General features: G+C 43.5%; 1 protein-coding gene across 1 annotated transcript in view; it reads left to right on the forward strand.

The window, feature by feature from the left end:
* SPAG6 (sperm associated antigen 6) overlaps window positions 1–24,543 on the forward strand; it is a 202,451-nt gene that overhangs the window by 113,552 nt on the left and 64,356 nt on the right. The window contains exons 5-7 of the mRNA XM_068235608.1: window positions 1–38; window positions 4,129–4,302; window positions 13,074–13,226. The exon at window positions 1–38 is cut by the window's left edge and continues 168 nt beyond it. Of these exons, the coding sequence (XP_068091709.1) occupies window positions 1–38; window positions 4,129–4,302; window positions 13,074–13,226 (365 nt within the window). The remainder of the gene's footprint in view (window positions 39–4,128; window positions 4,303–13,073; window positions 13,227–24,543) is intronic.

A 24,543-nucleotide genomic window follows, 5' to 3' on the forward strand; every position in this document is an offset into this window, starting at 1 on the left:
TAGCTCAGATGATTCTCAATCCAGATGCCAAACTCAAGGTACGGCTTCCACTTACTTTCTACTCTGTCTTCATTTCCACCGCATGTTCTTCAACACATCGCAGGCAAATATTCACCGAATACAGGAAAGCTGATCTTTTTGAACAACACTTTAATTCCTTTATCAAACTTGACACGTGTCAAGCAAAACAAACACAAAATTATGTATATTTTTAAAGTATTTTTTTTATGATGGACAACTGAAGGACAACTGAAGTGAGAGATATGGAGGCTGTCATATTTATTTCCTTTTAAGCAAAACCAGGTGCCTGGCTGTCCTGCTGATCCTCTGCCTCTAATACATTTATCTATACACCCTGACAACAAACATATGCAGATCAGACGTTTCTGACATTATTGTCAGAAATGACAGATTAGCCAATAGCCACATGCTTGTTCCAGGTGTGTGATTCAGACACTACTACAACCAAAGAGATCAGCAGGGCTGCTGGGCAACTGGTATTGCTTAAAAGACAATAAATATGGCAGCCTCCATATGCCTCTCACTTCAGTTGTCCTTCATGGTTCATCTTAATAAAATTAATGCTAACAATGTGTATCAACATTTGGGGGGGGGGGGGGGGGAATTATCGATCGCCCCGTCGATCTGATGGGAAAGTTGCATCGAGTGTACCAACCTTTCAGAAAAGAAAAATAAGTGTCCAAGAAGAAAGCAAATATAGAAATCCTAGATTTAACTCCACTTTAAATTTCACCTCTCAAGAAATGTCAAAGCCTAAGTCACACTATGCTGATAAATTGATTTTCATGGTCATTACGAGCCCTAAATGGTATCATCCTGATTCAAAAGTTCGAGCTCTACAAAAGACATTGTGTGTGTGCCATGTGCAGACATTGCATGTGTTCTGACGCTGCATGCTTCCCTGCCGGCTTTTGCGCTGGGATGGGGTGTTATTGGTAGCTGAATCAGGGACCCAGCTGGACTCTCAATAAGTTCCAGGTTGCACCACTAATATAGGTCCCCTGTGCAATTTCCTAGTATGCTCCTATGGAGCTTCAGTCCTGATTTTGGCAGTGTCCACCCTCTCAATATAAACGTTATAGTTCAGTTGAGCCTGGCAAACAGATGTATGGAACTACCTGCAGAGTTTTTAGCCTCGCATTATCCAGTTTTTGTCTGCATGTTTAAACAACTTATTATGAAGTAGGTTGCTATCAATACTTTGTACCTATGCCATGGGCACCTGATGCATCTGACTGGCAAGTATCAGGAGAAGGAAGTTATCCTGATCTTTAGATTATTGTCTTCTGAAATAATTGTTCCTGGTTATTTTAGGTGATACTTCGCTCTATAAAAAAAGAAATAACAAAAACAAAAAAACACTGGTCAAGAGCCAGCTCTGTCCTATGGAGACAAATAACAGCTTTGGTCAAGGCTTAAATCCTATCTAGTCGCCAACAGCCAGGCATCTGTACACACACTAGATTTTCACCTTACCTCACAAAGAATTGCCATCAACAGTGATGAGGTTGAAGGTGTACTTGAAGCCATAATCTCTACTGCCCCACCCAACCCAATTCTGCTCACAGCCAAGACCTTGTACAACTGTACCTTCATCTGTTGTGCTTGTGCTGTTGTACCAGCACTGCCAGATATTACAGTTTCACTTCCTCTGTTTTTATATGCAACCTTTTCCTTAGCAATATTTTTATTGACTAGCTTTTGCCATAGTTATAACTTAAAACACAAGGACGCATCCACGTTGGTCCTATGAGCTTATTGGTACTGGCATTCCTGATAAATTTAGCAATAGTGGAGCCCTCTGAACACTACTTTATGGTAATTATTTATGATAGCCTGTGGCCCCAATCATCACTGAAAAAATCCTGAGCAACCTTTTATAAATCTGACAACATTAAAAAAAGGGAAAAAATAGGAAAGGGCTGATCTGAAAGCAAATCTATAACTAGGCCCTTTGGTTCAATTTGAAATCGCTCAACTTCTTCCCACATTTGATTGTACCAAGTGGTGCGTTTTTTTGAAGAAATTAATTTTGACTTGTTCCCACAGAATCTAATTTCCAATTTTCAGGCCGTTCGTATTGGCTCATAAGTTGAGTGTTCATATGCCGGTAATTACCGGTATAGACCTGTATATTTTCTTCATGTTTTAAGCCTAGCTAACCACTAACAATTACTCTTTTGTTTGTTCTTAAATCTTTTTATTGTGGCACAAAGGAATATATGCATACATCCTATACGATAACAATTACTCATTTGTACTGATTATGTTTTTATTTTTATTTAACCACTTAATGACAAGCAGACTTATAAAAACGTCCTGCTAGAGCCTCTTAACGGCTCCAGGACGTTTTTATAAGTCAAATCTGTGCTGCTGCCGCTGTGCGCGTGCACACTCCCACGCGCTCGTGCGCACTCCCGTGCGTGCATGTGAAATTGGTGGGGAAAAAATACACCATAGAAAAAATACACCTTTATTTCCAAATAATATATTGTCACCATACTTTGTACTAGGGACATAATTAAAATCTTGTGAAAACCAGGACAAATAGGCAGATAAAATGTGTGGGTTTTATGTACAGTAGCAGTGTTTATATTAAAACTATAGGGGATGAAATTGGAGAAATAGTGTATTTTTTCATTTTTTCCTTGGTTTTCCCTTTAAAATGCATAGAAAATAAAGTAATTACTAAAAACAAATATCAACCCCAAAAATCCTAATTGGTGGTGAAAAAAACAAGATATAGATCATTTCATTGTGATAAGTAGTGATTAAGCTATTGGCAAATGAAAGGGATGAGCACTGAAAGGTGAAAATCGCTCTTGTCCGTTAGGGTAAAAACCGTTTTGGGGAGAAGTGGTTAAAGAGGAACTCCAAACATACTGTCATTAAGTTACATTAGTTATGTTAATTAAAATAGGTAATATAATCTCTTACCCACCCTGTTTTAACAGAACAAGCAAATGTTTGATTTCATGATGGCAGCCATTTTTTTTTTTTTTGGTTGAAAGGAGGTGACAGGGAGCATGAGACACAGTTCCAACTGTCCTGTGTCCTGAGCACCTCTCCTAGTTGCTAGGCAACGTGAATAACAACAGGAAATCCCATCATGCTCTGCACAGCATAAGGGAAAAAAAGTCCGGGCTTTTTTTCTTTGATGGGTGGAGCTAAGCTAAAAATGATGCTTTGGTAAGAAAAACAAAGTTCTGATGCTGTGAAACAGTTAAAGAAACACCAAGCCTTTTCAGTTCTGCTGAGTAGATTTTTAGTCCGGAGGTTCACTTTAAAAAGGAAAATCAGTCAGCAGTGCTAGTTCTGTGTGCTCCGCATTGCCCTGCTTTTCTTGCCTACCAATACAATCCATTTCCACAGTGGAGTATGTGGCCTGTTGCCCCCCCCCCCACCCCCCATTCTGCTGAGAGTTAGGACCACAGTTAGGACCACATAAGTCTGCCTAGATCCAGCCAGGTCCTACCTCTACAGCTAGCATTGAAGAGACCCTAAAGCAAAAAAAAAAATAATTATGATATAATGATTTGTATGTGTAGTACAGCTAAGAAATAAAACATTAGGAGCAGCGACTTAAGTCTAATATTGTTTCCAGTACAAGAAGAGTTAAGAAACTTTAGTTGTTATCTATGCAAAAGAGCCATTGAGCTCCACTACTTTCAAAGTCGCAGAGAGCTCTGTCTTCTGAGTCTTGTTATCTCAACTGCCCGTCGCTGTATTTTCTTTTTCTCTCCAGAGGACAGGTCAATAGTTCACTGGCCTGCTCTGTAAAATCATTGAGAATGCTGAGTAGTGTGTAAACTGCAAATATTAGAGAATGATGCAATATTATAAAAAAAACAACTATATAACTGAAAATAAAAATATGAGAATATTTTCTTTGCTACTAATGTTCTAGTAAATATCCATACTACACAACCAATTCATTATATCATATTTTTTTTTTCACTTCAGTCCTGTCCTGTTGCTTCAGTATCTCTTTAATGTATGGTAGCGGAGACTGTTGATGAATCGCCAAATCTAGCCAGCAGTGATGCATTCCTGTCTCTCTCAACTTGTATAATAACACCATTGTCATTTCTCGCCTTTTTGCAACAGCGACAGGTCCTCTCCGCCCTCAGCCAAATCGCAAAGCACTCCGTGGACCTGGCGGAAATGGTGGTGGAAGCCGAAATATTCCCCGTCGTCCTCACCTGCCTGAAGGACCCCGACGAATACGTCAAGAAAAACTCGGCCACTCTAATCCGGGAAATTGCCCGACACACCCCCGAGGTAATGTGTGGAGGACAGCGACACGCAGCGCTAATATACGAGCCGGCGATAGATTAATAGCAGCACTTAGCCCTAGATTGCCGGGTTGGAAGGAGTAAACTGCAAATTAAAATGATACTTTAATCCTTTTGTACATGAGTCATCATCAGATAAATTAGCGCCTGGGATATTTAAATCCTTTCTTTTGTTGCGAGTCACGTTAATGTGACTCAGCAGGACGCCTTTGGGCTGCAGCAGGGCGACCTGTCGGCCTTTGGGGTTTGCCACTAAGCTGATGTCACTTGTTAACAACAGTCCTAACCAAGACCCAGAAAGGTGGGAATCCTAAGCAGGATAACCTGCAGCTGCTCAGCGTAAACGAATAAACAGCCACAAATGCGCACAGCGTGCCGTTGCGTGGCTTTGCCTTGCGTGTATCGGAGCCAGCCGCTGCCATTAATTATCACAGCTCTGCATTGTCTTTCCTTAGGAATCTTTCCCCCCAATGAATACAAAGGCATAGGACGAGGTGCGGATCTGAGAGATGTCACAGCAATTTAGCCAGTGTTTTATGAATCCCTTCTCCCCCATTCTTCTGTCCCCTTTCACGGGATTCCGCACAAATTGGCATTAAACTGCGTGTCATATGTTGTCGTTATGCATTACTGCCGTGCCGAACCAACCGGGATCCAACGGTGACATCTTGCAGATGCGTAGAAATCTGTCCCATCAGACGAGCGCTTCCCGTGCCATTTAAGGCATATGTTAGTAACGCGTTCATTTCTGAGAAAGAGAAATTGAAATTAAAGCAGAGCTAAAGGCGTACTGTATAAGGAAGACAGCCCCGCTTATAGCAAGTAGTAACAATGTTTAAAGGGAACCTAAACTGAGAAGAATATGGATTTTTTCTTTTAAAATAATACCAGTTGCCTGACTCTCTGCTGATCCTGTGTCTCTAATACTTTTAGCCACAGCCCCTCAACAAGCATGCAGATCAGGTGCTCTGACTGAAGTCAGACTGGATTACCAGTATGCTTGTTTCAGCCACCACTGCAGCCAAAGAGATCAGCAGGACTGCCAGGCAACTGGCATTGTTTAAAAGGAAACATCAATATCCCTCTCAGTTTAGGTTCCCTTTAAGGGAACCTGAAGTTAGAGGGATATGGAGGATGCCATATTTATTTCCTTTTATTTCCTAAACAATACCAGTTGCCTGGCTATTCTGCTGATCCTCTGCCTCTAATACTTGTAGCCATAGACTCTGAATAAGCATTCAGATCACATGTTAGATGGCTGGATAGTGTACAGGTTAAGCACACAGCCTTTGACATGGGCTACCAGGGTTTTAATCCTGGCTAGGGTCAGTACCTATCCAGTAAGGAGTCCTTGGGCAAGACTTCCTAACACTGCTGGGTGGCCCCTTGAGTGTACCCTTTAGGGCCCGTTCACACTTAAAGCGTGTGATTTTACGGCGATTAGTGCGTTAAAATCACTGTACACGTCCGCAATTCAGAGTGATCGTGATCAGCTTTACTAAGCACTGTACCGCGATCGCTCCAGAATCGCGGCAAAAATTCTGCAGGTAACGTAGTTTGCGATTGCCTCTAATGGCAAAACTCCCTCGATTGACGCCAACCGTGGCAGTGAGATTACTGCCATAGGTTAAAATAGCGCTAGCGCTTTGGCGATTAGCAGGAATTCCCCACTAATCGCCCCAGTGTGAATGGGCCCTGAGTGGCTGCAGCTCTTGAGCGCTTTGAGTCCAAAATGAGAAAATCGCTATACAAATGTCAGATTAGGGATGAATGATGGCTTTCCCTGCTGCCGCTAAACTCCCCGGTGGCTAAAGGAAAACTATTGCGTGAAATTTAAAAATACATATGTTAAAAACGTATGGAGTAAAATGCACTATAAATTACTTTTTTTTTTTTTGCTGTTGCTTACAGTACGTAGTTAAAATCTGGCAGATCTGTCAGGTTTTTAGACTAGTCCATCTCTCCCCATGGGGGATTCTCTGGTATTTATTTATAAAAGCACTTGCTGAGCTGAAGTTATTCAGTCCAACTGCCAAAACAGCGTGCAAATGAGTAAGAAAACTGACTGATATCTTTGTATAGGTCCATTCCAGGTATTGCTTTTGTAAAGAATGAAGGTAATACTGAGAATCTCCCTTGAGGAGATGGACTATTCCAAAATCTGTCAGAATTGTCAGGTTTTACTACTTATTGTAAGCGACAGCAACATAGGAAAAAAGTAATTTATACTACAGTTTATGCCTAGTACACACCATACAATTTTCTGTAATGCTGGGCATACACGGTTAGATAGTTCTTATCAATCAAGCCGCTGATGGCTCGATTGATAAGATCCAACCTGTCCGATCACCGTGGCGGATCGATACCGCGCTCGATCCCCGTTGGCGGACAATAGAAAAAAAAACGAAGAGCTAATAAGAAGCGCCCGCGGGGACGAGCGGGAATCGATCCGCGCGCACGTGCCGATACCGGCGCATAAACGAACCGTGTATGCCCAACATTAGATTTTTCTGTTAGATTTTCTGACTATTTTCTGTAGAGAATGGTCATTATCTCTGGTGCATTGTCTTCTGTTTATCTCCTGCTGAGTAGAACAATGCCTAATTGCTCGGCAGCTAGATGGTAAGATAGATACATTTTCAACATGTTGGAAATTATCTATCTGGCAGGTAAATGATGCGATTTCCCGCTTGATCTGCCGGATTGATCGATTATTTCCGACATGCTCAATCGGGTTTCGATCGATACAGGCGTCAATTTTGTATACTTTACATGAGTAAATCGACGGCTGTATTGATCGAGACCTGATCGAACATGTCGGGAATAATCGACTGACCTGGCGATCGAGCGGGAAATCGCATCTTGTGTACCCAGCATAACAGAAAATCTAACAGGAAATTGTATGGTGTGTACCTAGCTTTACTCTAGGAGAAATGTATATTTTATATGCATGCATTTTAAACTTTACAATTTGTCATATTTGTCCTTTAAGTGTGTTTAAAATATCTAAAATGGGGCCTTCATCAATAATGCAGTATGCTTGCATTATTTCTTTTGCCTCATTACCAGCCACATTATGTACAGTATAAACTGTCACTGATAGTGACTAGCTGCAGCCTGTGTTGATCTTTCCTTGAATAATCTGCTGTGAAACTGCTCCCAATGCTTCTACAGCTGTTAACTAAATTCCTGCACCCATTATCATATTTTTGGTGAAGTGCTGAAAACATCTGCAAACCCAGAAAATGGGAGCAAGGGCTGCTGATTTTAGAAAAGATATGTAAAATCAGCAATACAAGTACAAAACAATTTACTTGAGCTTCATTTTATGTTGTATTGCGCACACTAAGGCCTTGTTCACATCTGCTGCACTGAGAAACGTGTGAAAGCGCATGGTAAAAAACGCATGCACTTGTGTGCGCGTTTCTGTGCGTTGCGCTGCGCTTCTTTAAAGCATGTTTTGCTTATTGTAGCAGTAGCAGTTGTCAATAAAGCTTTGTTTTTATATGTAAATGTAGCGCACCCATTCACTTGCATTGAAGTGCGCTTTACAGCTCAACACGCAGAAATGCATGCAACACTACGTTTTTGTAACGCTGCTCAGCGCAGCGCATAGATGTGCACCAGCTACATTACATGGGAAAATCAATAGCTTGCTGGACGCACAGGGCAGTGTGCTGTGAAAAGCGCACAGAAACGTCCCTGATGTGAACGAGGCCTAAAAGATAGGTTGTTTTTTACTTCCAAAATAACTGCACTGATAAAGTCTGTATATATGCTCTTTTATTGAATCATAGTGGACAGATTGTATCAACTATGATTCAAAAAAAGAGCATATACGTTATATGGATGGTGCCGGCTTCATCTTTCCTGATATACATCCGTTTGGTCAACGGACAGCCGTGGCACATCACCATCTTCAACAGCAGGAGTGCCTCCTCCAGTCTTCACTTTGCTTCCCTTATTTGCACCCAGCTTCATGGGGCCGTGTGATTTGCATAGACAGCACAGCTTTTTTTATTTCCTTTCATTGCTGTTAAGGTCCCCATACATTAGAACGAGTATGGGCAGATTCGACCAAGAGACAAATTTATCTGTAATCGAATCTGATTAGAGATAAATTTGTCTCTAATCGAATCTGCCCATACACTACAGGCCGATTCCCGTCCGATTTCAGCATGAAATCATCAGGGAATCGGCTGAGCCGCCCCTGTCCGCCCCGCCGCTGCCCCCAAAATGTATAAATGTATGTTGTGTAATTCATTTATACATTACCTGTCCTGTAGCAGCTCGCCGGGTCCATCCATCCATCTCGCCAGGTAAGCCGCATACACGCTAGCGGCACATAACGTCTGACGTCAGCCGCTATACGCCTTTGTGATGTCAGACATAGCGCCGCCGGTGTGTATGCGGAACCCAGCGAGTTGGACGGAAACCGCGTGGAGGCTGACCCTGGACAGGTAATGTAGAAATGCACTACACTGCATACATTTATACATTGCGGCGGGGGTTTTGTCGTCTCGTCGCTCGTTCACAATTCGGCCGCTGTACCGCCGTGCACTCGTCCAACCAACCTCATCCCGACATTTTCCAACATGCGCGATCGACTGTGCGGCCAATTTCTGTCCCGAAATTGGTCGCTCTGTCGGTTGGGCATGCACTTGGCAGCACTAATTTTCATCCAATTCAATTATAATAATCGAATTGGATGGTCGATTGTTTGGTTGGTCGCCTAGTGTATGGCCTCCTTTAGAAAGAAGACAGCCTCTCCATTGAAATGAATGGAGAGGCCATCTGCTGCCTACTCACCAGCACCACCTGGTGGCAGATTGTTTCAGTGCTTCTGCATACAAAACAACATGCTGGCAGCTTGTGGGGGTTGTTCCATGAACTGAGAGGTGGGGGTTGTTCCATGAACTGAGAGGTGGGGGTGTTCCATGAACTTCACAATTGCAGTTATCTTTTAAAGTCTTAAAGGATTTATGTACTTATAAATATGTCAAACCAACTACAAATTAGCCATTCATGCGTAACATGTCAGCGCTGCGTAATATGAGGGAGCTTTATAAATACAATAAATAAATAAGTAATGCAGATTTTAGCTGACCATACATGCCTCAGTTTTCCCATTAGATTCCCGGCAGATTCGATTACCAAAATGTCTGATCGATTTTCCAATCAATTTTGGCCCAAAATTGATTTGAAGTATTGATATTGATGGAGAATTGAGGTCAATTGCTGGTGGGGCGAAAGTGGCGATCAGTCGGCAGCTTATAGCTTTGCACTGCATCGAGCAGTGTACTGCTGCAGTACAAATTATTTTTATATAAATTCCCTGCTGGAATCTATTGAAAATCGTTGTGCAGTGTGTAGTAGGAATTGATTTCTCTCTGAATCAATTGTAATCAGAGAGGAATCTGTCGTTTTGGGACATTGGCCAAAATTCTATAATTGTGCATGAACAGGGCTGCACCACTGTACAACAACACTACAGGACTGCACCACTGTATACCAGCACTACAGGACTGCAGCATTGTACACCAGCACTACAGGACTGCACCACTTTACACCAGCACTACAGGACTGCACCACTGTATACCAGCACTACAGGACTGCACCACTGTACACCAGCACTACAGGACTGCACCACTGTATACCAGCACTACAGGACTGCACCACTGTACACCAGCACTACAGGACTGCAGCATTGTACACTAACACTACAGGACTGCTCCACTGTACACCAACACTACAGAACTACCCCGTTGTATACCAGCACTACAGGACTGCACCAGTGTACACCAGCACTACAGGACTACCCCACTGTATACCAGCACTACAGGACTGCACTACAGGACTGCACCATTGTACACCAGCACTACAGGACTGCACCACTTTACACCAGCACTACAGGACTGCAGCATTGTACACCAGCACTACAAGACTACCCCACTGTATACCAGCACTACAGGACTGCAGCATTGTACACCAGCACTACAGGACTACCCCACTGTACACCAACACTACAGAACTGCACTACAGGACTGCACCATTGTACACCAGCACTACAGGACTGCACCACTGTACACCAGCACTACAGGACTGCAGCATTGTACACCAGCACTACAGGACTACCCCACTGTATACCAGCACTACAGGACTGCACTACAGGACTGCACCATTGTACACCAGCACTACAGGACTGCACCACTTTACACCAGCACTACAGGACTGCACCACTGTATACCAGCACTACAGGACTGCACCACTGTACACCAGCACTACAGGACTACCCCACTGTATACCAGCACTACAGGACTGCACCATTGTACACTAACACTACAGGACTGCTCCACTGTACACCAACACTACAGAACTACCCCGTTGTATACCAGCACTACAGGACTGCACCAGTGTACACCAGCACTACAGGACTGCACCACTGTACACCAGAACTACATCACTGCACCACTGTACACCAGAACTACAGGACTGCCCCACTGTACACCAGCACTACAGGACTGCCCCACTGTACACCAGCATTACAGGACTGCACCACTGTATACCAGCACTACAGGACTGCACCACTGTACACCAGCACTACAGGACTGCCCCACTGTACACCAGCACTACAGGACCTCACCACTGTACACCAGCACTACAAGACTGCACCACTGTACACCAGTACTACAGTACGACAGGACTGCACTGCAGGACTGCACCACTTTATACAAGCACTACAGGACTGCACTACTATACACCAACACTACAAGACTGCACCACTGTACACTGGGACTACAGGACTGCCCCACTGTACACCAGCACTACAGGACTGCACCACTGTACACCAGCATTACAGGACTGCCCCACTGTACACCAGCACTACAGGACTGCCCCACTGTACACCAGCACTACAGGACTGCACCACTGTACACCAGCACTACAGGACTGCCCCATTGTACACCAGCACTACAGGACTGCACCGCTGTACACCAGAACTACAGGACTGCCCCACTGTACACCAGCACTACAGGACTGCACCACTTTATACAAGCACTACAGGACTGCACCACTATACACTAACACTACAAGACTGCACCACTGTACATTGGGACTACAGGACTGCCCCACTGTACACCAGCACTACAGGACTGCACCACTGTACTCCAGCACTACAGGACTGCACCACTGTACACCAGCACTACAGGACTGCACTACAGGACTGCACCACTTTATACAAGCACTACAGGACTGCACCACTATACACCAACACTACAAGACTGCACTATTGTACACTGGGACTACAGGACTGCCCCACTGTACACCAGCACTACAGGACTGCCCCACTGTACACCAGCACTACAGGACTGCACCACTGTACACCAGTACTACAGTACTACAGGACTGCACTACAGGACTGCACCACTTTATACAAGCACTACAGGACTGTACCACTATACACCAACACTACAAGACTGCACCACTGTACACCAGCACTACAGGACTGCACCACTGTACACCAGCACTACAGGACTGCCCCATTGTACACCATCACTACAGGACTGCACCACTGTACACCAGCACTACAGAACTGCACCACTGTACACCAGCACTACAGGACTGCACCACTTTATACAAGCACTACAGGACTGCACCACTACACACTAACACTACAAGACTGCACCACTGTACATTGGGACTACAGGACTGCACCACTGTACACCAGCACTACAAGACTGCACCACTGTACACTGGGACTACAGGACTGCACCACTGTACACCAGCATTACAGGACTGCCCCACTGTACACCAGCACTACAGGACTGCCCCACTGTATACCAGCACTACAGGACTGCCCCACTGTATGCTAGCACTACAGGACTGCACCACTGTACACCAGCACTACAGGACTGCCCCACTGTACACCAGCACTACAGGACTGCCCCACTGTACACCAGCACTACAGGACTGCAGCATTGTACACCAGCACTACAGGACTACCCCACTGTATACCAGCACTACAGGACTGCACTACAGGACTGCACCACTGTACACCAGCATTACAGGACTGCCCCACTGTACACCAGCACTACAGGACTGCCCCACTGTACACCAGCACTACAGGACTGCCCCACTGTACACCAGCACTACAGGACTGCCCCACTGTACACCAGCACTACAGGACTGCACCACTGTACACCAGCACTACAGGACTGCACTACAGGACGGCACCACTTTATACAAGCACTACAGGACTGCACCACTATACACCAACACTACGAGACTGCACCACTGTACACCGGGACTACAGGACTGCACCACTGTACACTGGGACTACAGGACTGCACCACTGTACACTGGGACTACAGGACTGCACCACTGTACACTGGGACTACAGGACTGCACCACTGTACACTGGGACTACAGGACTGCACCAGTGTACACTGGGACTACAGGACTGCACCACTGAACACTAGCACTACAGTGGGTAGGCCTACCTCTCTGACACATTGCCTGTCTCTCCCTGCTGTGCACGATTATTTATCTCTGATCCATTATTTGCACATTAGGCCTGATAAGTGGCATTGTTAGCACTTAGAAAACCTGTGTTGCCTAGAAAATGTATTTAGTTAGCCAGGAACGGGTAGTATTCACCATTTTCTGCCACCACTGGCTACATGATACAACAGTGTGCCGTTGTGAGAATGTAGAATTTATGGGATGTTCCTCTCCTCACTGTGTCTCGTCTGTTTCCAGCTGTCACAGCTCATAGTGAACGCGGGAGGAGTGGCCGCTGTCATAGACTGCATCGGCAACTGCAAGGGGAATGTGCGACTTCCCGGGATCATGATGCTGGGTTATGTGGCCGCTCATTCTGAGAATCTCGCCATGGCTGTCATCGTCTCAAAGGTTAGTGAGTGAGTAACAAGGTGCTGCCCTATGGTGATACATCCTCTGCAAATCCCTGACCTGTCATTGTAGCATCAGGTGCCATTGGAGCCAAATTACATATTCATATTGCTACAGACCGGGAGAAGTGGCAATTGCACAAAATGCCAGTGTTTCATAAAAGATTATTGGTTTTGTCTTTTTAAAGTGTTACCTTCCTTTAGTTAATCTATATATATATAAAATCGGATGTGTGTGTGTGTGTGTGTGTGTGTGTGTGTGTGTGTGTGTGTGTGTGTGTGTGTGTGTGTGTGTGTGTGTGTGTGTGTGTGTGTGTGTGTGTGTGTGTGTGTGTGTGTGTGTGTGTGTGTGTGTGTGTGTGTGTGTGTGTGTGTGTGTGTGTGTGTATGTGCCGCGATCACGCGAAAACGGCTTGACCGATTTGAACGAAACTTGGTACACAGATCCCTTACTACCTGGGATGATAGGTTCTGGGGGTCTCGCGGCCCCCCTGCACACATGGGCGGAGCTACAAACAGCAAATCAGATTTCACCCATTCAAGTCAATGGAAAAAATGGAAAAGGCTGCCATTCTCACAGTAATCAAGCCAGAGTCCCCACACTTGGCACAGTTGGTCACTGGTGACCGAGGTTACAAATCCAGGAAAAGTGGGAGGAGCATAACACAGCCAATCAAATTTCAGCCATTCATTTTAAATGGAAAAATGTAAACTGCAGCCATTCTTACACTGTTAATCGCAGGGTTCTCAAACTTGCCACAGTTGGTCACTGGGTGAATGAGATTAAGATTCAAGAAAGTGGGTGGGGCCTACTACAGCCAATCAAAATTCACCTATTGATTTTCAAGGGGAATATTAAAACTGCTGCCATTCTTACACTGTTAGTGGCAGAGGCTTTAAGCCTGGTACAGTTGGTCATTGGGTGACTGGGGTCCAAATCCACTAAAGGGGCAGGGCCACAAACAGCCAATCAGATTTCCTTGCTGGATAAACTGCTTCCATTCACACATTTTTGATGCCAGGAACCTGAAAGCTCACAAACTTGGTCGTTGAGTGACTGTGTGTCAAGGTTACAAAAAGTGGGCGGAGCCAAAAATAAAGTTCACTAGGAAAATATAAACTGCAGCCATTCTTACACAGTTTCTGCCAGGGTTCTCAAACTTTGCACAGTTGGTCACTGGGTGAATGGGATGAATATTCAAGAGGGGGTGGAGCCTACAACAGCCAATTAAAATTCACCTGTTGATTTTCAAAGGGAATATTTACATTGCTGCCATTCTTACACTGTTAATAGCAGATGCTTCAAACCTGGTACTGTTAGTCACTGGGTGACTTGGGTTCAAATTCGGAAAGGGGGCAGAGCCACAAACAGCCAATCAGATATGTTTAATTTCAATGGGAATATACAAATAATTGATACCAAAAGCCCAAAGCTCATAAACTTGATAATTGAGTGACTGTATGTTAAGGTTAGAAAAAGTGGGCGGCGCCAACAACTACATTTTAATCCAGGGGAAAATATAAACTGCAGCCATTCTTACACTGTTAATGGCGGGGTTCCCAAACTTGACACAGTGGGCCACTGGGTGACTGGGATTAATATTCAGAAATGTGGGTGGAGCCAACAACAGCCAATCAAATTTCACCTATTGATTTTCAAGGGGAATATTTACATTGCTACCATTCTTACACTGTTAATGGCAGAGGCCTCTTAGCTGATAGGTGACTGGGGTCCAAATTCACTAAAGGGGCGGAGCCACAAACAGCTAATCAGATTTGTTAGATTGATTTCAGCCATTCTGTTATTGGCAGGGTTCTCAAACGTGACACAGTTGGTCAATGGATGAATGGGATTAATATTCAGAAAAGTGGGTGAAACCTACAACAGCCAATCAAAATTCACCTATTGATTTTTAAGAGAAATATTGAAACTGCTGCCACTCTTACACTAATAATGGCAGAAGCCTCAAACCAGCTACAGTCGGTCATGAAGTAGCTGGGTTTCAAATGCACTTAAGGGGTGGAGCCACAAACAGCCAATCAGATTACTTTACTGGATAAACTGCTTCCATTCACACAATTTTGATGGAAGAAACCCAAAAGCTTAAAACTTGGTCACTGGGATTTTCTGGGATTAATATTCAAAAAAGTGGGTGGAGCCTAAAAAGAAAATCAAAATTCACCTTTTGATTTTCAAGGGGAATATTTAAATTGCTTCCATTCTTGCACTGTTAATGGCACAAGCCTTAAACCTGGTACAGTTGGTCATTGGGTCACTGGGGTTCAAATTCAGAAAAGGGGTGGAGCTACAAACAGCCAATCAGATTTGTTTCATCTCACTGGTAAATTACAAATTATTGAAGCCAAGGACCCCAGAGCTCACAAGCTTGGCCATTGAGTGACTGTGTGTCAAGGTTACAAAAATTGGGCGGAGCCAAAAACAAATTTCACTAGGAAAATATAAACTGCAGCCATTCTTACACTGTTAATGGCAGGGTTCTCAAACTTTGCCCAGATGGTTACTGGGTGACTGAGATTAATATTATGGGAAGTGGGTGGAGCCTATAATAGCCAATCAAAATCCACCTGTTGATTTTCAAGGGGAATATTTAAATTGCTTCCATTTTTGCTCTATTAATAGCAGATGCCTCAAACCTGCTACAGTTGGTCATTGGGTGACTGGGGTTCAAATGCCGTAGAGATGCAGAGCCACAAACAGCCAATCTGATTTGCTTAATTTCTATGGGAATATACAAATGATTGATGACAAAGACCTCAAAACTCACAAACTTGGTCATTGAGTATTTGTGTGTTAGGGTTAGAAAAAGTGGCCGGAGCTAACACCAGCCAAATACATACCCGGGCAACGCCGATTCATCAGCTATTATTCATAAAAGTAGATGGAGCCTACAAAAGCCAATCAGAATTAATCTATTGATTTTGAAGGGGAGTATTTCATTACTCAAGGAAAAAGGAAAGTCCCAAAGCTCAACCGTGTCGATGATTTCAGTACCAGGGAGTCAACCAGTCAGCACCTGGATCCATCAAGGTGCAAATCCATTAGACCAACATAGAAAGAAAGACTGGGTCTCCACCTGGAATTAGTGCAATTGTAGCAAAGTGATTTTATTCCATAGCAAAAAAAGCACACAACGTTTCGGCTCAAGGCCTTTGTCAAGGCCTTGAGCCGAAACGTTGTGTGCTTTTTTTGCTATGGAATAAAATCACTTTGCTACAATTGCACTAATTCCAGGTGGAGACCCAGTCTTTCTTTCTATGTTGAGTATTTCATTACTGCCATTCTTGCACTGTTAATGGCACAAGCCCCAAACTGGGTACAGTTATTTATTGGGTGACTGGGGTTCAAATGTAGAAAAGGGGTGGAGACACAAACAGCCCATCAGATTTGTTTCATTTCAAAGCAAATTATTGATGCCAAAGACTGCAAAGCTTACAAATTTGGTCACTGAGTAATTAAGTAATTGTCTGTTACTATTACAAAAAGTGGACATAGCCAACACCAGCCAAATACATACCCAGGCAATGCTGGGTCATCAGTGGACGGAGACAAATAGAAATTTCACTGGGAAAATGTAAACTGCAGCCATTCTTACACTGTTAATGGTAGGGTTCTCAAACTTTGCACAGTTGGTCACTGGGTGACTGGGATTAATATTCATAAAAGAGGGTGGAGCCTACAAAAGCCAATCCAAGTTCATGTATTGCTTTTCAAGGGGAATATTCAATTGCTGCCATTCTTGCACTGCTAAGGACACAAGCTTAAAACCTGCTACAGTTGGTCATTTGGTGACTGGGGTTCAAAATCAGAAGAGGGTGGAGCCACAGCCAATCAGATTTGTTTCCTTTCATTGCAAATTATTGATGCCAAACAATGCAAAGCTCACAAACTAGGTCATTGAGTCATTGTGTGTTAGGGTTAGAAAAGTGGGCGGAGCCAACACCAACCAAATACATAACCGGGCAACGCCGGGCAATCAGCTAGTTCAATATATTATTGCAGCCTGTATCTTTGACAACTTATGTTTGAACTAATGATTGTCATGAGAAAAATGATTCTTCTTATAGTATTATAAATATACATAGCAACACATTTTCTGCAGTTATTTAACTCATTTAGGACCGCAGGCTCTGGCCCCTTTGGGGACCAGAGCCCTTTTTTTTTTTTTCAATATTCAGTGATTGGCTCACAGTGTTCGGGAGGTCAGGAGCCAATGAAAATGGCTCCTGACTGGGGTACTGAATTGAGCTGTTCTTTAGGTCATAGTTCCCCAACCCTGTCCTCAAGGCCCATCAACAGTTCTGTTTTGCAGGAAACCACAAACATTCACAGGTGGGGCAATTAGTGTCTCAGCAGAGCTGATTAACTACCTCTGTGGATTTCCACAAAACATGCACTGTTGGTGGGCTTGAGGACAGGGTTGGGGAACACTGCTTTAGGTGACCACTAACGGTCCAATTTCTATTGAGAAATAGTTTGAGCGATCAGATAATTCTGATCAAATGTGATCGGATTGGTTGTAAATAATCTCCATTGATGGGCACAAATAACTGCGAACAATGATAAAAACATCTGATTGGATTTTAGTCGAACCAAAATTTGGATTTTCTTGTCAGTTGTGATAGTGACGTAAATTCAAGGGAATTGGGGGGTTGGGAGGCGTATGCAGAGTAAAAGATGAAAAAGTGAATCTGAACTATAAAAATACAAAATGCTTTATTAATCATCAATTCCAGGAAACACACATTAAAAAAGAAGCACACTCACACACTGCTGCCAATAATCTGCACTCAACCACTGCATCCACATCCGCATTTATCCACTCCTAACTAGGGTCACCTAATGTGACCAGGGATCGGTTGTGATAGACAGGAAGCAAAGATTGGTTCGTTGATGGTACAGTGAACAATGTATTACTATATTTTACGATATATCACTCCCGATCAGAATTATCTGATCGCTCGAGCGAATGTTCGCTAGAAATTGTATTGTTAGTGACCACTTTTAGACAGCTGAGTTCTATGCCGGCGGGGATGTGCGATCGTGTCCCGTGCACGGGAGCCTCTAGCCTTAAAACTACACAATACACAAACTTGATTTAAACTGAGACACTATGTAAACCTTATTGGAGGAGAGCGATAAAACCTAAAACACAACTTTTATTAAATACATCTAAAATCTAAGGTAGCGCTGAAAATAATCATGTGTGACTAAACGTACAGTGGGTAGGAGGCAAAGTCTTTCAAAATAGCCCTAGTTTGTAGGTTCTAGGATTGTCTCCTAATCTCACAATGCTACTGTAAACTAAACACCACCCCAAACAAACCCTTCATGTTTTACCCCTTAAAATGGGGAGCTTCATCAGGGGTACAAAAGTGCCCAATGCTAAAGTGCAAATTTGCATATTATATACATTCAACACATATCACATAATAGTAGCCTGTTGACTCAGAAGCCAGAGCCAACAGGCTACTATTATGAGATATGTGTTGAATGTATATAATATATATAATACAGTATGTAAATTTGCACTTTAGCACTGGGCACTTTTGTACCCCTGACGAAGCTCCCAGTTTGAGGGAGTGAAACATGTATGGTTTGTGTGGGGTGGTATTTAGCTTACAGTAGCAGAGTGAGATTAGGATACAATCCTTGAACCTAAAAACTAAGGCTATTTTGAAAGACTTTACCTCCTACCCACTGTACATTTAGTCACACATGATCATTATTAGATTTTAGATGTAATTAATAAAAGTTTTGTTTTAGATGTTTTAGGTTTTATCGCTCTCCTCCAATAAGGTTAACATTGTGTATCAGCATTAGAACCATGCCGCATCAGCCTTAGGCAGCTACAAATGCGGAGTAATTTTAACAAGTGTCGGTCCTGAACTACTACTGAGCGAATTGTAGCGATCTATCAAAATGTAATCAGATATTCCGTCTTACTATTAAGCATTTAATTTCATGGATAAATCATGATCAAATGAAGGAAGTTACATATAATCTAGATTAATTTGGTCACTAAGAGATGCAAATTTGTGTAGCCAGGGTGACTTGACTCTATCAAATATATGTACCCTATCACACAAGGTGGCATTTACTTTTTCATTAATCATGGTGAACCTTGTTAATTACCGCATTGAAGCTTGCAGAGTTATGAAACCAGTGGGCAGCTATATGGGCGTTGGCGACAGAAAAGATAAATTGCATTAGTTTATGTTGTCTAGGACCTCAGTTCAGTAAGCATGACCACGTGCGCTAAAACAGAAAACAACTGATTTTGTCAATTTGCTAAGGCTGTAGCCGCATGGGAGACTGAAAATTGCAAACTAGTGAGGTAAATTACCGACTTGTGAGCAGAGGCGGGATAAGGTCCTCCAGCACCCAAGGCTGAGACACCAAAGTGCGCCCCCCATCCCTCCCACACCAGCCGTCAAACACTGATTGCTATTAGACTAAGAGGTGCCACAGGGCCCACAACCTCCCCAACACCTTAATATCTAGTTATCTGGCTTGCAGTCACTGCTATGTATCCCCTTTTCTTATTTCTTTCTGCTTAAAACACAATTAGGAATGACAGCTGAATGAATTGTGCGCCCCTCCTACACTGCGCCCTGAGGCTGGAGCCTCTCCAGCCTATGCCTCGGCCCGGCCCTGCTTGTGAGGTAAATACATCATAAGATGGCCACAATCGACAGTTTCTGTAAAGTGTCTGCAACACCTCAACCAAATAACTGTGTGTGCTAGGGCTCAAAACAAGAGCAATTATATGGTAGAAGAAGAAAGCCCTTAAAAAATAGCACCTCCCACAGCAAAATTTGAAAAAGTATAACAAAAATCTTTATTCAACAATAGGTATAATAATAATCACAATATTGACGATTCAATAAAGAATAAAACCATTTAAAAAACAAGCAAATATTCAATATAATGAATATTTGCTTGTTGTTTTACATGGTTTTATTCTTTATTGAATCATCAATATTGTGATTATTATTATACCTATTGTTGAAAAAAGATTTTTTTTTTATACTTTTTCACATTTTGCTGTGGGAGGTGCTATTTTTAAAAGGAATTTAAAATGGCCACAATCCACAAAAATCATGATGGTGATAATAAGGAAAGTGAAAACTTATTATCACATATCGATATGCATTTTAAGTGTTAATTCACTAAAGAACAACTTGGAGGGATAAGATAAAAAAACAAAACATTGTCTTTATACTGTAGACAGTAAGTTCAGAGCTGTTTCTAGACACTCTGAACTTACGGTCTGCAGTGTAAAGACCCTGTTTTGTATTTGATCCGAGGAAGCGGATTGTGCTTCATGAAATGCGTTATCTTTTATACTTTCTTTTGAATAATAAATCTTTTATTAGAAATTGGCATTGCAAACTTTTTTTTAGAGGTAAGCCATTTTTATTATTTATTATTATCTTTAGTCACATAATATAGATATGCCTGCCATCCACTAACACCTATTTTTGGCGTGCCTTCTCCCTCCCGGTTGTTACATCACAGCCTCCCAGCTGCTTTGAGGGATTAGTTAAGTGTTCAATTCTGAACCATTGCTTTTTTTTGGAGCATGACCCACATATCTGATGACCTAAAGAACCCGAGTTAGGACGGGGATTTCCTCACCTGCCTTCCTACTGTGGTTGCTAGTCGTGCAACCCACACTTGTGAGTATTCTTTTGCTCATCAAGACTACATGATCAGCACTTGATCATCATAAGGGGCTGTTTGTCTCTCTGAGTTTTTTTCTGTCTCCCTAGGAAGTCTGTTGAATCCCTTGGGATAACACCCTCCCTTAAGCGGCCCATACACTGCCATCGATTGATCAGAAATCGATTCTATCAAATCAGTTGATTGATTTGCGGACGATTTTGATTGATTTCAAATCGATTTGATCTGACAGGATGGAAAATCTGGTCGATCTGCTGCTGGCAGCAGATTGATGGTCCATAGAGTTGCATTGGATCTAGTGGTCCAATAATGCATTTAGATAGATTTCCAATAGATTTTATTCTGAAATCTATTGGAAATCTGTTCCTAGTGTGTGGCACACATCAGATAGATTCCTGCCAGATTCGACTTGACAGGCATCTGACAGAAATCTATCTGATGGTCAAATCTGCTGCAAATGTACAAGTGTATGGTCACTTTTAATTCACTAAAGAAGCTTGACTTATTAACATGTAGTGATAAGTGTTCACAGTGAGAGAGTTATCTTATCACTCTAGTCTTTAACCACTTGCCGACTGCACGCTTATACCGTGCGTCGGCAAAGTGGCAGCTGCAGGACCAGCGACGCAGTATTGCGTCGCCAGCTGCAGCCTAATTAATCAGGAAGCAGCCGCTCGTACGAGCGGCTGCTTCCTGTCAATTCACGGCGGGGGGCTCCGTGAATAGCCTGCGGGCCGCCGATGGCGGCGCGCAGGCTAAATGTAAACACAAGCGGAAATAATCCGCTTTGTTTACATTTGTACGGCGCTGCTGCGCAGCAGCGCCGTAAGGCAGATCGGCGATCCCCGGCCAATCAGCGGCCGGGGATCGCCTCCATGTGACAGGGGACGTCCTGTCACTGGCTGCACAGGACGGATAGCGTCCTGTGCAGCCCAGATCTCCCGGGGGTGGCAGGTAGGAGAGGGAGGGGGAGGATTTCGCCGCGGAGGGGGGCTTTGAGGTGCCCCCCCCCCCCGCAAAATGCCAGCCAGGAGGAGCGATCAGACCCCCCCTGCACATCATCCCCCTAGTGGGGAAAAAAGGGGGGCGATCTGATCGCTCTGAGTGCCCTTTGATCTGTGCTGGGGGCTGCAGAGCCCACCCAGCACAGATCACCTAAAACAGCGCTGGTCCTTAAGGGGGGGTAAAGGGTGGGTCCTCAAGTGGTTAAGTTATCACCTCTGTAGTTATTCTTACATGCAATTGATAGGGTGGGGCGGTGCACACGCAGGCACGATGTAGCTACGCCCCTCCTGCCTTCTCTACCAGGATGATGCCATCCTGCAGGATCCTGTGTATGGCAGCTAGGGAAGGAGAAAGAGGGAGTGGCTGTGTGTGTGTCAGTGTGTGACTATATATATATATATATATATATATATATATATATATATATATATATAGCATATAAGCTGGATGTCTTTCACCTCCTCCCTCTCTGTGTGCATACTGTGTATTTATCTCTATACACAGCCCCCTTCTGTATAAAATACTAAAAAATGAAAAATGAAGCAGACAGCTCAGAATCCTGCACTTTACTTTGCTGTCTCCAGTAACACCCCTCTTAGGGACAGTTCAGGCCAGTTGATAATTCCTCACACACTTCACAGTTGTTATCACTTGCATTCCTCTCTGTGAATTAACATCCTGTCTTTAAGTCTAGGATTTAGTCATTAAATTAAGGATTCAGTCGTTAACTTTAGGAATTATTTCTTAAAGAGGAGCTGTCAGCCATACTATCTTTGAAAAAAACCCCACATAAATAAGTAGATAAATACTTGCTCTACTTACATAACATATGCACTCGCACTGTCCACGTTTTGATTTTAGTGATTTTTCTACAGTAAAAAAAAGAGAAAATCCTTCTTAGAATTCCCATTTTAAGTGTGGCTATTTTGAAGCCAATCTTGATGTAATTTCCTCACTTACTCTCCTTTACCTGATTGTGTATGCATTGCCCACCCTCCACTATAGAAAGTGCATTGTCTCAGCATGAGAAATACTGGCCAATCAGAGAGGAACAGAGGTTTGGGAGGGAAAAACAGGAGGGAAAGAGGCTTCAGCCAATCAGGCTGCATTAGTTAAGTCTGAGGGGGAAGTAGAGAAGCAAAAAAGGACAACCCAGCATGCCCTGCAACTTCCTTTTTGCGTACCAAGTTTTCTGTGTACCAAATAAGAGTCAGGTAAACTGGGGAATGATCATTTATCAACAAGAAAAGTAATAGTGATTTTAATTTTTGGATTGCCCGGTTAGCATCCTTATTACTCGTTTACCAGATAAAAATAAATAATTTATTTTTTATTTTATTACACTTTCAAGTAGAATTTTTACCAAAAGGAAAAAAAATAAATCAATACATCTTCACAAAGAGAGAAGTTAAAAATAGAAGAAAGATTTTATTCTTAAATCTATTGGACATGGCTGTTCAGTGTGTGGGCAAGCAGTATATCTCACTCTGATCAGAGAAAGATCTATCTAATGGTTAATCTGCCCATTCTCCCAATGATGTACTGTATGGCCACCTTAACCACTTGACGACCAGGGGATTTTTCAGTGATCGGTGCTGCGTGGCCTCTACCGCCCGCAGCACCGATCAGGAGTGCAGCAGGGTGATCAGACTATCCCCCTTTTTTCCCAACTAGGGGGATGTCCTGCTGGGGGGGGGGTCTGATCGCCGCCGGCTGCATTTGCTTAGCGGGGGGGCTCTTCAAAGCCCCCCTCCGCAGCGTTCTCCTCCCTCTCGCCCGTTCCCTCCCTCTTCCTTCCCCTCTGAGCGGCGCAGGACGGATATCTGTCCTGCGCCTGATAGGATAGGCTTCTGCCTATCAGATGCCGGCATTCCCTGGCCAATCAGAGGCCGGGGATCGCCGATCTACGTCACGGCGCTGCTGCGCAGCAGTGCCGTATGATGTAAACAGCGGGGATTTCTTCTTCTACTTCACTTCACTTCTACAATATATCAATATGTCATTTTAGATTCACAGTTCTTAACCAAAAGTTCGATAAAAGTCCCTTTTTATGCAGAAACAGCTGTTAGCTAAAAATAGAGTAGAGAGTTAGTTTGGAAGGTTTCTCGTACTCTATTAATATTTGGCTGTAGGGGGGAGCACCATCACAAGAAAGCATATACGAGTGCCAACGACTAGAGACAACTGAAAATACATGGCGAGGGCAGGGCCGGTTCTCTCATGAAGCAAGGTGAAACATTTGCATAAGGCAGCAGAGATTACAGGGGCAGCATGTTTGTACTGTGGGCCGGTTCACATAAGCGTTTTTTTGCGGAGCTGGCCGTCAGTTTTTACAGCCAGTGCGCTGTAAACTGTCAGTTTTCTATTTGTTCGTATGCAGCTGCAAAACCTTCCATTTCTGTTCCGCTGGGCACAACGGTCCGGAAAAATAGGTCCTGCAGCATTTTTTTGTCCATTGAGCGGAACGGACAACAGATCCGTACAAGCGGATGGATGCGAATGGATGCATTGGTTAACATTGGATCCGTTTGCATACCGGACCGTTTGTACAGTATACATTCCGCTTCCATTACGCTCACCGCTAATGTGAACAGCAAAATTTTTCCAG

The sequence above is a fragment of the Hyperolius riggenbachi genome, chromosome 5 (genome assembly GCF_040937935.1).
Source record: "Hyperolius riggenbachi isolate aHypRig1 chromosome 5, aHypRig1.pri, whole genome shotgun sequence".
NCBI classification, from domain to species: domain Eukaryota; kingdom Metazoa; phylum Chordata; class Amphibia; order Anura; family Hyperoliidae; genus Hyperolius; species Hyperolius riggenbachi.